General features: G+C 43.1%; 1 protein-coding gene across 1 annotated transcript in view; it reads right to left on the bottom strand.

Moving 5' to 3' along the window:
* Nucleotides 1-2,133: 2,133 nt before the first annotated feature.
* Nucleotides 2,134-14,944, bottom strand: part of RALA (RAS like proto-oncogene A) — a 72,689-nt gene continuing 59,878 nt past the window's right edge. The window contains exons 4-5 of the mRNA XM_023638944.2: nt 11,910-12,084; nt 2,134-4,097 (exon numbers count right to left, since the gene is read on the bottom strand). Of these exons, the coding sequence (XP_023494712.1) occupies nt 3,975-4,097; nt 11,910-12,084 (298 nt within the window). The 3' untranslated portion in view covers nt 2,134-3,974. The remainder of the gene's footprint in view (nt 4,098-11,909; nt 12,085-14,944) is intronic.

The following is a 14,944-nucleotide window of genomic DNA, read 5'->3' as shown; positions in this document are numbered from 1 at the left end:
CCTTTCAGATTAGCCCTGCGGGTTTTCACAGCTCTCAGAGCCCTTGGGAACAGATGTTAAATGGCCCCACCCCCCCACCCCCCCCATCCCCAGAAATGGTGCTTCTGTAAGGACTGAGAACACAGAAGGCCAAACCTTCTGCCTTGCCCTCTCCAGGCCTCTCTAGGCAGTCGTTCCGCAGGGCTGCTAGAGCAAAGGGCTGGGGAATCAGTCCAGTTAAAAAAATAGGGAAGAGGGCTTCTGGCTTGCCAGAGGAATGCTGCCTCTTCACCGGTGTGATGGAGAAAGCACTGAGGCCGGAGCCCACAGCTGAGCTCTGCAGTTTTCCCTCTCTGCACTTGCACTTCCTCTTGGCAACCACGCTGTAAGCACAAGGCCTCATCTCCATCCACAGCACCCCTGGGAGCCATCTCAGGACAAACATCGACTAGGTGGTGCAACTGTGGGGAAGCTCCCCACCTTAGTCCAGGCTACTGCATGATTAATTCGAGTCTCCACTCCGCTTCTCCTTCACTGCGCAATGACCAACAGCGTGGCCTTGGGAGCCAGACTACAGTGCTTCCAATCCAAGTAAATAATTAATAGCCTGGTGGCCCTGGGCAAGTTATTCAACTGCTCTGTGCCTGTTTCTCCATCTGCAAAACAGGGGTTAATGAGTGCACCTACCTCATAGGGTTAATATTAATTGAAATACATATATGGATAGAGTATCTTGCATACAGGATACACTATGTGTTTGCTGCTATTATTATTATAAGGATTGTTATAAAAATTGACAAGCATAAGAAATAGGGGGGCCTGGGCCGGCCTGGTGGCGCAGCGGTTAAGTGCACATGCTCTGCTTTGGCAGCCTGGGCTCTGCCAGTTTGGATCCCGGGTGCAGACATGGCACTGCTTGACGAGCCATGCTGTGGTAGGCATCCCACGTATAAAGTAGAGGAAGATGGGCACGGATGTCAGCTCAGGGCCAGTCTTCCTCAGCAAAAAGAGGAGGATTGGCAGCAGTTAGCTCAGGGCTAATCTTCCTCAAAAAAGAAAAGAAAAGAAAAAGAAATAGGGGCCCTACCCAGAGTAAGGAGACCTGGACTTAATCTCGACTCTTTTTAAAACCACCTTTCCTCCTTTCGCGTGGAACACAGACATCCTTGCCTCAGGGCGCATCTCCGAACCGCCCTCACTCACACAGGTCCTTCCCCTGGGGCATTCCCAGCAGGGCCCACGGTGGGCAGTCCGGAAACATCTGAAGCCAAAAGCGTGAATGAAGACCTCTATGGACCTGCCACTCTCGACTTCCAAAGTAATTTGCTGAAGGGAGACTTCTAACACTGGATTAAATAAAATGTACTCCTTTGAAAACTTGACGGGAACTTTTGGTAAATGCTTGTAGTTTTACTCTGAAGGTAGGAATATAAGGTTGCCAAATTTTAAGTTCTACATACTTGTCACAAAGTTTTGAGACATGACATTCTGCTCCACTGGAAAACTAGAACTTCACCTAACTTCCACTTGGTACATAATTTTTCACATCATACTCCATTGGTGTTAAAAATGGTCCATACATTGAGGTTAAAATTTTGCCAATTATAACCTAAACGTGTGAATTTGGGCACCGCTGAGTAAAAAATTAAAATACACTCGATTTTGAAAGGTTATGCTCAATGTTGGGACAGACTGTTCCTGCCCCCCAGGCTGTCTGCCAGTTTAATAGGCCATTCTTTCCCACCAGACACCAAAGGTGAAAGAGAATGGCCTGCAGCTTGGTGAAATGCTATCTGGGTGGTTACTCCTGCCACAATTTGGAAATTAAATCGTCTCTGGGGATCATTCTGGTTAGATGAATATAAAGCTGTCACCTATTCATTCTAGAGTTTAGTAGTATTCTAAAAGTAGAGTACACATTTGTGACTGTCATGACAGCTTAAGAGTATCTTTTATGTAACCGTGCATACAGCACTCTTCCATTTCTGAGCCTTGATTAAACCTGGGCCTGACAATACTGTTACTTAGGAAATCTGGCATTACGCAAAAGAAGTCCCCAAGTGTCAGCTGTTTTTAAATCTCTGGTTAAGATGCCAGGTTGATAAATCTGAATTTTACATGTTCTATTGTAAACATCAAGTAACACCACAAACATTTTAAAAAAGGAAGTTTATTGGTCTTTAAATGGCTCAAATTGCAAATAAACCAATCGGGTAGTGGCATCAGCCAAAGACATGTGATGCATCGTTGTCAGCTGGCTTCATAGCACCTCAGTACCCAGGAGAGGAAAGGTCTACAGCAAAGTCACAATGTCAGTGGTTAGGCCCCCTGGTTCAGTAAGACTGCAGCGAGCACACACGGAGGGCGCGGGCCCGCGGGACATCGGGAACTTTAATTCCGCACATGGCGTAGCCTATGAAAATACAGAATGAAAGATGTACACCTCAAACCCTTTAAGGACAAATATTTAACGTGACAAGCCAGATGTAATATCTAAAGAGTTGAGTTCCTAAAAAGCCTATTTTTGTCAACTTTACATACACATCTGTTACCTGGAAAGCCTGAACACATCTTTGACTTGTTGAAATTAGGACTGGGTGAAAAGAAAGGAAAACTTTGTTGAATCAACTGCCCCAGCCCCATTCCAAAGGAGAAAAGAAAAATCTGACAGTGGTATATTTCCCATCGAAATTATGTTCCAAATAGCGTGCACACCACACAGCGGCGCCACAGGCCTAATCTTCGGTCTGTGCACGCCAAACACGCTTCCTGACTCTACTTGGGTTTGATTGCTTGATGCTGACTTTAGGAAAATGTAGCTGCAGTGTTCTTTACTGTGAACACAGACAGACTACAGATACTCCTAAGACCTCCCATAGAGCCGACTCATGAATACAGATTTAGAAATGAACAGGTGGAAAGCATGGATATTTTCCTGAAGTGTTCTAGTGCAAAATGCATTAGCACTGTTGACATCTTTCCTGGGCCCTGCTCCGAAGAGATCAAAAACTTAACACAGGCTCACCACTTGCAGAAAGGATTTCCAGGGACCAGCATCTTAAAGAAACAGAGGGTTCCTGAAACATAACTGGTGCTGAATGCTCACAGTCAAGAATTAGCTTACAGAGAGATGCTGGCCCCTCGCTTTAAACTACCGTACAGTTAACTAGAAGCAATCACGGAGCTCTGGAACCTTACTTGCAAGAACCAGAGTATGGCACACATTTTAAATTTGATACACTCCCAGCAGACAGTTATTTCTCAAGAACCTTCTATACAAAAGTTGTACTCCATACTAGGCATATATTGTCTCACCAGGACACATGGGACAAGGGGCCCACAGCGCCAGTGAGGACACACCCAGAACGATGTAACCAGGTATTTTTCAGTTTCTAAATTAAGGCATAGTCAAAAGTTTCCATGTACAAGTTACACCACTTTTCTAATTGATCACCAGGTAATTAATGCAGGTTCACAGATGAATCACTCTCAATTTAACTATATGCAACAATCATGCCAATAACTTTTTCTTCTACATTTTGCATAACAATGGTTAAAAAAAGTGGTACAGTTTAACTATCATGTTCACAATTGTCATTTTCCAAGGCAAGAGAAGACCCCGACATTTTAAAATGATAGAAATTTAAGCTTTATAATCAACTGGAGGAAGCAGCCTCCCCCCCTCCCCCCCACCATCTCGCCTCTTCATCAGTTCAAGAAGGACCGCCCACGACACACGAGCTCACACACGACATCCAGGACCGGAATAAATGTAGGCAATTATGAAATAAGGTGAACTTTGCTTCTCGATGAAGCCACATTAATTTCTTTTTTAAGTGAATTTGACTTTCAGCGCAGTTCCAATTCATGCTTTTAGAGATACATAACAATTTCCAAAATGTTAAAGTAATTTCAGTCAATTGAGCCTTCAGTGGCGATGCTTATAAATTATATTTATTAGTATGGTCAAGATAAGAAAGGAGTTTGGGCTTTGATTATAAAATGCAACATCTTTCTCTGATTCTCTTGGCTAAACTTTTCCTCTTCTTTTTTCCATTCTTTTCTTTGCTGTCTTCCATCTTTCTGGCTCGAATTTCCCTCATTAAATCAAAAAATACCTAGAAAAAAGAAAATAGGGTAAATAAAACAAATACATAATATGAGCTTGGTACTTCTCTGAATCACAGCATAAATCTTGGGAATCATGTAGTAATAAACATTTAAGAGCTCTTATTTGGGGGGCTGGCCCCGTGGCCGAGTGGTTAAGTTCGCACGCTCTGCTGCAGGCGGCCCAGTGTTTCGTTGGTTCGAATCCTGGGCGCGGACATGGCACTGCTCATCAAACCACGCTGAGGCAGCACCCCACATGCCACAACTAGAAGGACCCACAATGAAGAATATACAACTATGTACTGGGGGGCTTTGGGGAGAAAAAGGAAAAAAATAAAATCTTTAAAAAAAGAAAGAGCTCTTATTTGGGGATTATAAGGGGAGGAAAGCTCAAAACTAAAGTCTGCTTCTCCAAGTATACTGAGAAAGTGGGAAAATGGGGAAATTTTCTGATTTGACTTTTTGGTAAAGATGTTCACATAATAAACCTGATCTTTCTGTCCCAATTTTCAAGATAAAAATGAAAAAAGCACAAGTGATGACAGCTCCAAAGATAAAACAATGGATTACATTTGAGTAATTTATTATTAGTAAATGTATTTTGTCAATTCATACTTTAAAGTAGTTAATGTTTAATAAAATTTATATTTAATAACTCATTTTTCTTCAGCTCCATTTCAGAAAGAGAGCTGAGGAAAATGAGTACTTCCTTTACCGTTTTCATACCAGGCATTAAAAAACAATTTTGTTTCTTGCACCATATTTGAGAATTTATCAATTTTTGTCTGATGTCTAGAAAGTGGCAAGTAATGAGAAATATTAGCACAATAATTTAAAAACTACTTGCGTAACAATTCCAAAGTTAAATATCAGTAATAAATGCGTGGGTGCACGCAGAGAAGGGCGTGAAGGAGGGGACCCGCCCTGTACACAAACAGTTATGGGTGAGTATATGATAAAGAGAGGAATCACTGTTATGGCTCACACTCTTGCATTTGGGATTAAAGAAAATTTCAGTTATTATTTTTGTAATAAAAAAACTCACTAAGATTAAAAACAAATATAAAGGAGCTAAAGAAGGCTGTAAGTAAATAAACGTATGCCATGTAATGACATGACATGCATGACGCAGGCAGAGCCCCTGCGTGTGCGCAGGACGGGAGTTACAGGTATTTGCTTGCATTTGAAACAGAAACAATGCAATGATAAACCAAACACTAATAAACAATTTTCTTTTCAGGAGGAAGGGAAAAGGGTAGAGGGAATAGTGAGGCATCTCTGAATATACCTTACTATATAATTTCTACTTTGGAAATGTAAATGTTTTACATATTCAAAAAGGAAATTAAAAAATTACACAAAAGCAGTTGCTAAAAACTGAAAAGCAAATTAAAACAAGTATGACTAACTATATGTCAAGTTGATAACATAATCATACAGAGAAAAGAATTATTTCAAGAGACTTTAAAACACAGATATGGTATATCTTACAATAGACGCTAAGAATAAAAATAAAAACAAAACCTCAACAAATTAAAAACAAAACACAACAAATCTTAAACTTCACTCTGTAGTTTAAGTGTTAGTGGTAACAGTGGTATGCGCTTTTGGAATGATTTATATATATATATAAATCTATATATATAGCAGGGTATATATATATATATATATAGCAGGGTAATGCAAGTAAGTAATTATGTTCAAGTAGGTTAGGAACCAAGACTTTCAGTGTAAGAGAGAAGATATAAATACAGAACCAAAGAGATAAAAGTTCTGAATGCTAAAACTAAACTGGAAAGAACAGTATAATCTCATGATTTTTTTTCTTTTAATAATACATATTTCCTGGCACTATTCACTGAAAGGCCATGAAACAATGACAACTCACTAGCAACAAGCAAATTAGTCCCCAGGTTGTGGCTGCTAAATACCATTGCTCCCAGTGGAACCAGGGATCCCTAGAAGAATGGCTGATTCCTGGTCTGGAGCAAGAAATAGTAAGGCAGAAAGCAAGGAAGTGATCAGAGCTTAAAGGGCTGAGTCAAGTGGACAGAGGGCCAACACAAAGGGGAATGAACGGTTAAAGAAGGAAAAAACTGAGCAGAGAAACCCCGCAGAGAATTCAACAGACGGGAACACACGGCTCATAAAGCCCCGAGTTCCTGCCCTCCTGCTGCAGTCTGACTCCCCAGAGAGTGGAGATCCCGGAACGCCTCTGCCTCAAGTCCACAGCTGACCAGCCGGGCAGGAAGCTTCGAGCTGCCCACGTGGGATTATTAGGGTACCCCTAGCACTGCCTTCTGACGCAGATGCACCACTACAGAATGGACACCAGAAGGCTTAATGTCTAATTTTAGATGAGTACCTGCAATAAACTTCAAATAAATCCCTATTAGAAACCGCCAAGGTCATCTTAACTAGCAAACGCAGTGGCAAACTTGTAAAGTCTGCACCAGCTAATGCAATGAATTAACGCTGAAGGAAGCCCTGTTTCAAGTGCCAAGTGGAAGGAAATGAGCAAGGAGGGATACAAATAAAGAACCGGTTTTGATGAACTCAGACAAATGAGAATGCCCAAAGCACAGGGCTTCTTCAAACCTCTTTTAATACAGACACTTTCAAAATTACTTTTCTCCCTCATTTCCTCCCACCTTCTTCTTCTCCTCCTGTCTCCCTCTTTCTTTTTTCCCATTTGAGGACAACCCGGTATGTACAAAATTTGGCTCTTCTAATTTTAGACTAGAGATCACGGTAAATCCCTCTTCTTCTCACAAAAATCGAGGTAAGACAAAACTAAACAAACACACACACAGCCTCAGAATGCTTAGCTTAGAACATTTACAGTTAAAAACATATAACAATTCTTAGACATGACCAACATCTCTCTTAAAAGCATCACGGGGCCACTGGCTTAAATCTAAACCTTTGCCTTCACCAGTTTCTTCATTTTAAGTACTTAGCAGCCCCTAGCTCACATCACAGACAATATCAAAATTTCAAATGGATTAGGGATCTACTATGAAAGCCAACACAAAAAGAAAGCACAAAATTATAGAAAAGTTTTTTTAAGTTCAGGATGGGAGAGAGCTTTTCAAAGGAAGCCACAAAACCCAGAAGCCCCAAAGGAAAACACTGACAAATCTGGCAGCATCATCTCGAATGTCTTTCCACAGCAAAAGACAAAAAGAAGCAAAATTAAAGACATGGTACAGATTAGGAGACAACACTCAGAACAGCTGTCAATGGACAAAGGGCGAGTGTCCTTAATATAAAGTGGGCTGACGAATCACACAGAGAAACAACCCATTAGATCAATGAGCAGAAGAAAAATAATCTCAGAGTTCACAGAAGATAGACAACTGGCCCATGAGTCACCTGCAAGATGCCCGGCCTCATTAGTGTCAGGAAACACAGATTAGAACAGTGATGTACCCATCTTGCTGGCGACTTCCAAAGGCTGCTTTAAGCAGCGCTGGCAGGCAGTGGAGAGGGTCCTCATGCTGCTGGAGAGACCAAGGACAGCCCTCCGCAGGACACTTGTCACCACAATGTAAACACGCCCCTGCTTTACCCTTGCACGGGCGCACAGACAGAAAGTTCTCCGCAGTGCTGTGCGTAATAGACAAAACTGCAGACAATCTAAATGCCAATACTAGGAAAGTGGCTGAATTATGAAAAAGCCTGACTATGGAACACTTTGCAGATTTTAAAAAGAACGTGGTACATCTCTATGCAATGACATGGAAAGAACTACAAGATCTATTTGTTATAAAATTTAAAAAGCAAACCACAGAAATTGTCTATCTATCTATCTACACAGAAACACTACATATATAGGACATGCATATACACTATAAAGTCCTATTTGCACGGGAACAGCAAGCAGACACAAGCTTCCCCCGCCCGTAAATGCAGGTGAACGTCTGGAAAGACCCCTCGAGTCAGCACGCTACCTACAGCAGGGGAGTGGGATTTGGGTGAGGGGACTCAATCTTTCCTCCTTATAGTTTTTCCTTTGTATCATGAAATTTTTTTTACACAACATGCAAGTGTTCATGGATTAGCTATACAAAAAAAAAAAAAAAACCCCCAAATAATAAGTAAATGCAGTACGTTTCTACTAAAATTCTTTCCCCAACAAAACAGTGGCTCTCTTGACATAAGAAATCAAACTCCCCTTTTTGATATCTACTCGTTCAACTGCTTCCCATTCCTCCAAGACGTTCCTTAAAATTAAGAGGAAGCTTGGAGCTAACGATTTAAAGGGCCAGAGCACTCAGCTAGAAGGGTCCTAACAGGGCAGATGCACCGGGCCCCCAGTGAGCACACGCGCAGGCGTGCCTGATGGTCCTCCAGCCTCTGGGCGATGCCTGTGCGGCAGGCCTGGCCTCCTGAGACAGGCTAGGCCCCAGTTCCACATTCTGACGGCCAGGAAGCTTCTTCACGGGTAGACTTAAAGTCTGCCTCTTTGGAACTTCTACCCAATGATCTATTTGGAATCCAGAGAAGGATGAGCCCGTAAGATCTTGTAGGGACCTGCTATTTGTTTTCTGTGAGAACTCATGGTACTTTCCAATTTAACAGAAGGAGACAAATGAACACTTGCTACCCCAGAAAATCTGTATCACGCTTCTAGTAGCGGACGACATACAAGATGGGAGATACCACACGTATTCCAACCATTGTTTTGAGAAAAACAGTGAGGAAAGACCAGGGTAGCAGTTGGCCAGACCCAGAGGCAGCAGACGCCACCACCAACCCTGTGAACTTGAGTCAAGCCTGGAATCTCCCCACACCTCAGTGTCCTCATCTAAAAAAGCGAGCCTGATGACATGGTTAGTGCCCGCCACAGCGCCCGGTTCTCATAAGCACAAATGAGTATGAGCTCTTGTAACCATTACATTATTTGCTCAGCAAAAAACCAAATATAACCTAATTCTAGAAACTGAATAGTTGCTGCAAGTTCCTTTTATTCAGCCCCTGAGGTGCTTTATCTCGTGGCCGGTCTTCAGGATGCAGCGGGACGTGAAATCATAGTTCTCAGTATGAGCTTGTACCTCAGTTTACAGCAGTGGCACTTAATGTAATTCTGCTTTGGGGACGAGACCAGTGACTGCAGACTGTATTTTCCAAAAGTGACCACAGCAGTACTTCCTCCGTGCTTTTCCAGAATCTTCCACTGTCCATCAAGAGGTGGAGTCTACTCCCCTCCCTCCTGAACCTGGGGGGACTTTGTGACTACCTTGACCGATAAAACGAGGTGGAAATAATGCCGGGTAACTTCCCAGGCTGGGTGTCATAAAAGGCAATATGGCATCTGCCGGGTTCTTGTTCTCTTGTGACACTTGCCCTTGGAACTCTGCCACCCTGCTGTGAGAAAGTCTAAACCAGCGCACACGGAAAAGGTCCCATGGAGAGGGACAGAGGCATTCCTGGACAAGAGCCATCGTCACCTGGCTGACGCAGCCCTGTGGGGACGAGCCTTTAGACCTTAAGTTCAGATGCTGCCAGTGCCCAGACTTCAAGCTTTTCAGCCGAGACATCCGACACTGGAGCAGAGATAAGCCGCGTCCCCTGTGCGCTGTCCAGTTCTCGGCCCACAGACTCCATGAGCGCAATAAAGAACTGTTTCACCCTTTAAACTTCTGGAGCATTTGATATACAGCCGCAGAAACCAAAATAGCTCTATATCTTTTACTTTTCTCTTTTGAAAAGTAATACATGCCCATAGCAAAAAATTCAAACAGAAGTCCTAACAGGTATTTACAGTGAAAAAAGCACATACCTGTGACTGAGCTCTCTGGTGGCACCACGGGTACTAGATTCCACACACCCTCTGAAGCGCACACACGTGTGTGTATGAGTGAGTATTTAACACACAGATGGCAGCAAACTGGAGACACGGTTCTGCACTGTGTTTTCACTGACTTTATGTAGAAGATCCTTCCACATCAGCACACTGAGCTCCATCTTCCTTTCTGGCTAAGGTCGCAGAGCCCTCCGTTACGGGACGCACCATAATCTACCCGAGTCCGTTACTGGACACTCGGCCACTTGCAGACTTTTGATTCTACAAACCATGCTTCAGTGACTACCACTGAAGAGACATTTATGCGAGGATGCATGATTCTTATCTGTATAACATATTTTTAAAACTTGAATTGTTGGGGTCACAATTTTGATAGAAAACTGTCAAACTGCCCTTGCAAGAACATACGAGTGTTCCTGTTTTTCTACACTCCTGTCAACAGTATAGTATCAACCTTGTTGCTTTTTTCCAATGTGACAGGTAAAAAACTCTATGTCATTATATTTTTCAATTGCACTTCCCTTTTTATAAGTGAGACTAACCCTCTTTTCAAGTTTAAAAGCGATTTGCATTTCTTTTCTGTGACACGCCTTTTGCGGTTTTTCACCTTTTTCCTTGGGTTGTTGGTCTGCCTCTCACTGTCCTGTGACAGCTCTGATAACGCACACTACCACTGTCCCAGGGCCTCTGACGCCAGCAGAAGACACCACAGGACTGTCACAACAGCAGCTTCATAGCTTGGACGGTTCCTGTCCGCCTCTCCTCCCCACCCCCCTCAGCTGGAGCAGAGTTTAGTGTGTGTTCCACAAGCTGCTCAAGACATCAAACAGGAAGAAACAAAGGATATATATGCTGTGACAAAGTTCAATGTTGCCTTTCAAAACTTTCCAACACAACGAACCTTCAAACATTTTCATTAGTACTTTAAAAAACGTTTGCCATAACTTTAGAGGAAACTGCTATACTGAGTACAAATCTTGTAGCATTCATATCGTTCAGGTATCTTGGACTTAGAGGAATCTGGCCATGTGACTAAAAAAAAAATTAATCAGCTTAAGATAGTAATGACACTGAAAAAAATCTCTAATTTTTTTTTTAACCTAATGATTTCTGGATCAGAGTTATAAATCTACAGGCACAAGCAGACCAGGTCACTGAAACTTGACGCCGCCTGGAGCAGTGTTGCTCAAAGTGCATTCCACCCATCCACCGTCTGCACCCCCTGGGAGCTTGCTACAAACGCAAATTCTCAGGTCCCACCCTAGACCAAATGAATCAAAAACTCTGGGCGTAAGATCCAGGAATCTGTGTTTATCAGACTCCACAGGCAAGTCTTCTGCAGGTCAGACTCTGAGAGGCACTTCCTAGAGCCGATACTTGGGGCTGAAAAAGGGCCGACCTGGAGGCTCGAAGACTCGCCTGAGCCCCAGGCAGCCTGCCCAAACCCTCGGGCGGGTGGCAGACGAAGCGCCGTGGGAAGGCTCCTCCAAACCAGGTAAGGTGCTCCTCGCCTGGTCTCTGAAGCGCTGATCTGAAAATAGTGGGAAGACGGGAAGAGGGCAGAGGATTCCCTTTCCACCGAGGGAAAAGCAGAGGCTGGGGGGAATGTGGTTGTGGGAATGGAGGTTTTAAAATCCTCTTATGTGCGGGCTCCTTCATTGTGGGAAGCACTTTCACTTTTGAGAACTTAAATGGGCTGGGCAGGTGTCAGGTCGGAGGACTTAAATTCCTCCTAAATTATCCAGCCAATCAGGATATGGAAAAAAAAGAGGCAGGATTCAGGTCAAGAGTCCTGTCAGTGCTAACAAAAAAAAAAGTGCATTGAGCGACGGCATCTCCTGTGTCACCGTCTCACTCAGGAACCTAGGGACACAGTCAAATGAGAAATTCCCAACACCCTGTACTAGAGCACACGGGGCTGGTGGGATCAACACGCATGAATCTCTATCTGAGAGTCTCAGGATTTCGACAAGACGGCCGAGGGAGAGCCGAGTGCCGCCGGCCTCCTCACCTTGTCCACGTTGGCTCGCGTCTTAGCCGATGTCTCCACGTAGTTGACGTTCCACTGATCGGCTCTGGCCTTTGCCTCTTCCACAGAAACCTGCCTTTTATCTTCTAAGTCTGATTTGTTACCAACCAGCAGAAACGGAACATTCTCATCTTCTTTTACTCTTAAAATCTGCTCCCTGCATAACAGAAAATGAGAAAGAAACACTAACATTACCTCTAGATGCTAAAATAACAAATACCACCTGACATCAGCACTTATTTATAGGTTTCTACACAGTGACAATGAGCTGAGTCCTTACACGGTTGGAAAGAAGCAGCTTCCTCCCTGTTTCACATCATTCGAGCTACACGTCCACTTCACTGATGAAGGAAAAATACCCCGACGCAGAGTATAAACACGGCTGTACAGGCACGAAATCAGTGCCAAATGCAACTTCCCCCTAAACAGTTTTCTTAAATTTTTTACATTAGAAGGGTTTCAGGTTTGTATAAAAGCTGTAGACAGTACAGAGTTCCCGTATACCCTGCACCCAGCTCCCCCCACTGTTAACATCTTTCGTTAGTGTGGGATGTTTATCACAACGAACGAATGAATACTGACACATCATTGTTAGCTAAGTCCAAACTTTATTCAGATGTTCTTCCTTTTTCTGTTCCAGCGTCCCATCCAGGACACCACGTGACATTTCGTCATCATATCTCCTGAGAGTCCACGTGGCTGTGACAGTTCTCAGACCTTCCTTGTTTCTGACGACCTTGACAGTTTGAAGAGCGCTGGTCAGGTAATCTGTAGGACATCCCTCAATTGGGATTTGTCTGATGTTCTTCTCACAATTAAATTGGGGTCATGGGTTTTGGGAGGAGGCTCACAGAAGGAGAGAGTGCCATTTTTATCATATTATATCAAGAGTCCCACTAAATGTTGTTACAGCCCCACACATGCCAGAAATATCTGAAGTCAGCTCTTGAGTAGAGATTTTGCATTTAGAGAAAAGTCATACAATGTGAAAGTGTCACCAGTAGTAAAGGCATCTTGACTCTGCCCCTCCTCCTCATGTGACTGAGCAAAGTACTTCTCTGCCTCAGTTTCCTCATCTGTAAAATGGAGCGAACAATAATACCCTTCTTATATGGCTGCTATGAGGATTAAAGGTAAAGTGCTTAGCATTGTGCACATAGTAAATATGCACTAAATGTTAGCTGTTCTTCACGACTATTATTAATCTACTGGAGAAAGAAGTTCTCTTGTAAAATCAACAGACAAAAGAAATCTGTAAGACTAAGGTTTACTATCTTGCTATCTTACAGATGCCTCAGCTCTGAAATTATTAAGAGATGTTGAAACTAGAGGAACATAAATATTTTAGACTATGAGAAAATGAGAAAATCGAAGGGACTATTAGAATGATAGATGAGCAAAGCACACTGATTTGCAGGGTTCTCAGAGGGAGGTTTGAGACTGCGTGTAAATCTCTGTGATGGCTTATTTTCAGATGAGTCTATTTTGTGCTTCTTAGACAACGTCTCCAGAATACCACCTCACCTTCATTCCTGCTAACACCTTACTGAGTGCTCACAACGTGCCATGCACTGTTTTAAGTGTTTTACATACGTTATTTTAACCCTCATTCCTTACTACAGATAAGGAAACTGAGGCACAGAGAACTGACATAACTCATTCCGAGTCACAGTTAAGTGGAACTGAGATGTGAATGTGAGAAATCTAACTCGAGAGCACAGAACAACCTCGACACTAACTAGCATGGGGACTCCCCATAACGGAATATCTAAGGGAACAAACTGTCCCAGAAGGTTTCGTTCCCCCAACTTCTTCATCACGAGAGACCCCTACCTCCGAATGGAGTGAACACAAGGTGTCTACCGGGCGACAGGGTGAGGTTCTCCACGTTACATGACGTTTCCCCTGCATGGCAAAGTTACAGACTGACAGAGGGAAACTTCGTTCTTATGTCTAGCGATCGGATCAAACCTGTGGGAGAAGATGGGGTACAAGAAAGGTGGAAGGAAGGAGTGGATCATATAAAAACTATTTTACTTTTCTGGAAAAATGTATTCAATTAGTTGTTTCATTTGAGGGTTAAAATTGATACTAACAAAGTAACTAGTGGGGGCCAGCCCTGTGGCCGAGCGGTTAAGTTTATGCACTCCGCTTTGGTGGCCCGGGGTTTCACCGGTTCTGATCCTGGGCGCGGACATGGCACCACTCATCAGGCCACGCTGAGGTGGCGTCCCACATGTCACAACTAGAAGGACCCACAACTAAAATATACAACTATGTACCGGGGGGCTTTGGGGAGAGAAAGAAAAAGAATAAAGAAAAAAAAAAAAAAGTAACAGTGATATTATAATGTGATGTCACAGAATAATTACATAATTTTAAAACAATGCCCTAAGTAAACATGCTTAATACATTAAAACAAATATACGGTAGGGAAAAGGGCTATATTAAAAAGGAAATTTACCATATTTAACATGAATTTCGTTTAACAACATGAAACGTGGTGGCCATATGTTGTTATAAAAGAGCCATGACTCGTTTAACGAGAGCCAGTGCAGCAGGGCTGTTGAAGGAAGAAGATGGAGGCAGAGCTCCTGGATTCCCACTCTCTGCCATCCCCAACTGCATGGCCAGGGGCAGGTCACGGAACCCCCCCGTGCTTCAGCTTCGTCATTTATCAATTTGGTACTTTTTTAAAAAAAATCACATTTAGGAAGAAGTCACTAACTGTGAGCATTATTTTATGCATCACTAAGAAAAAGTGCTGCCAATTTTAACTGTAACATGTCATACTGTAAGACACAGCTCTGATTTTAAGAGATGACAAAATGTAAAACAATTTGTCTTCGAATCTATGAAATACGGTAGCATCTACCTCGTCTGTGTTAATGCTTAGAACAGTGTGTGGTATGTGTTAAGTACTGCGTGAGCATTAGGTGGTGGTGGTATTTGTCCTATTACTTCATTCCCCTGATTACTGATGCAGCAGCCCAGCAGCCAACAGTCCAACAGACTCA

Source organism: Equus caballus, chromosome 4 (assembly GCF_041296265.1).
Source record: "Equus caballus isolate H_3958 breed thoroughbred chromosome 4, TB-T2T, whole genome shotgun sequence".
Taxonomy (NCBI): Eukaryota; Metazoa; Chordata; class Mammalia; order Perissodactyla; family Equidae; genus Equus; species Equus caballus.
The sequence above is the reverse complement of the archived record's forward strand: the minus strand, read 5'-3'. Positions and strand labels throughout refer to the sequence as shown.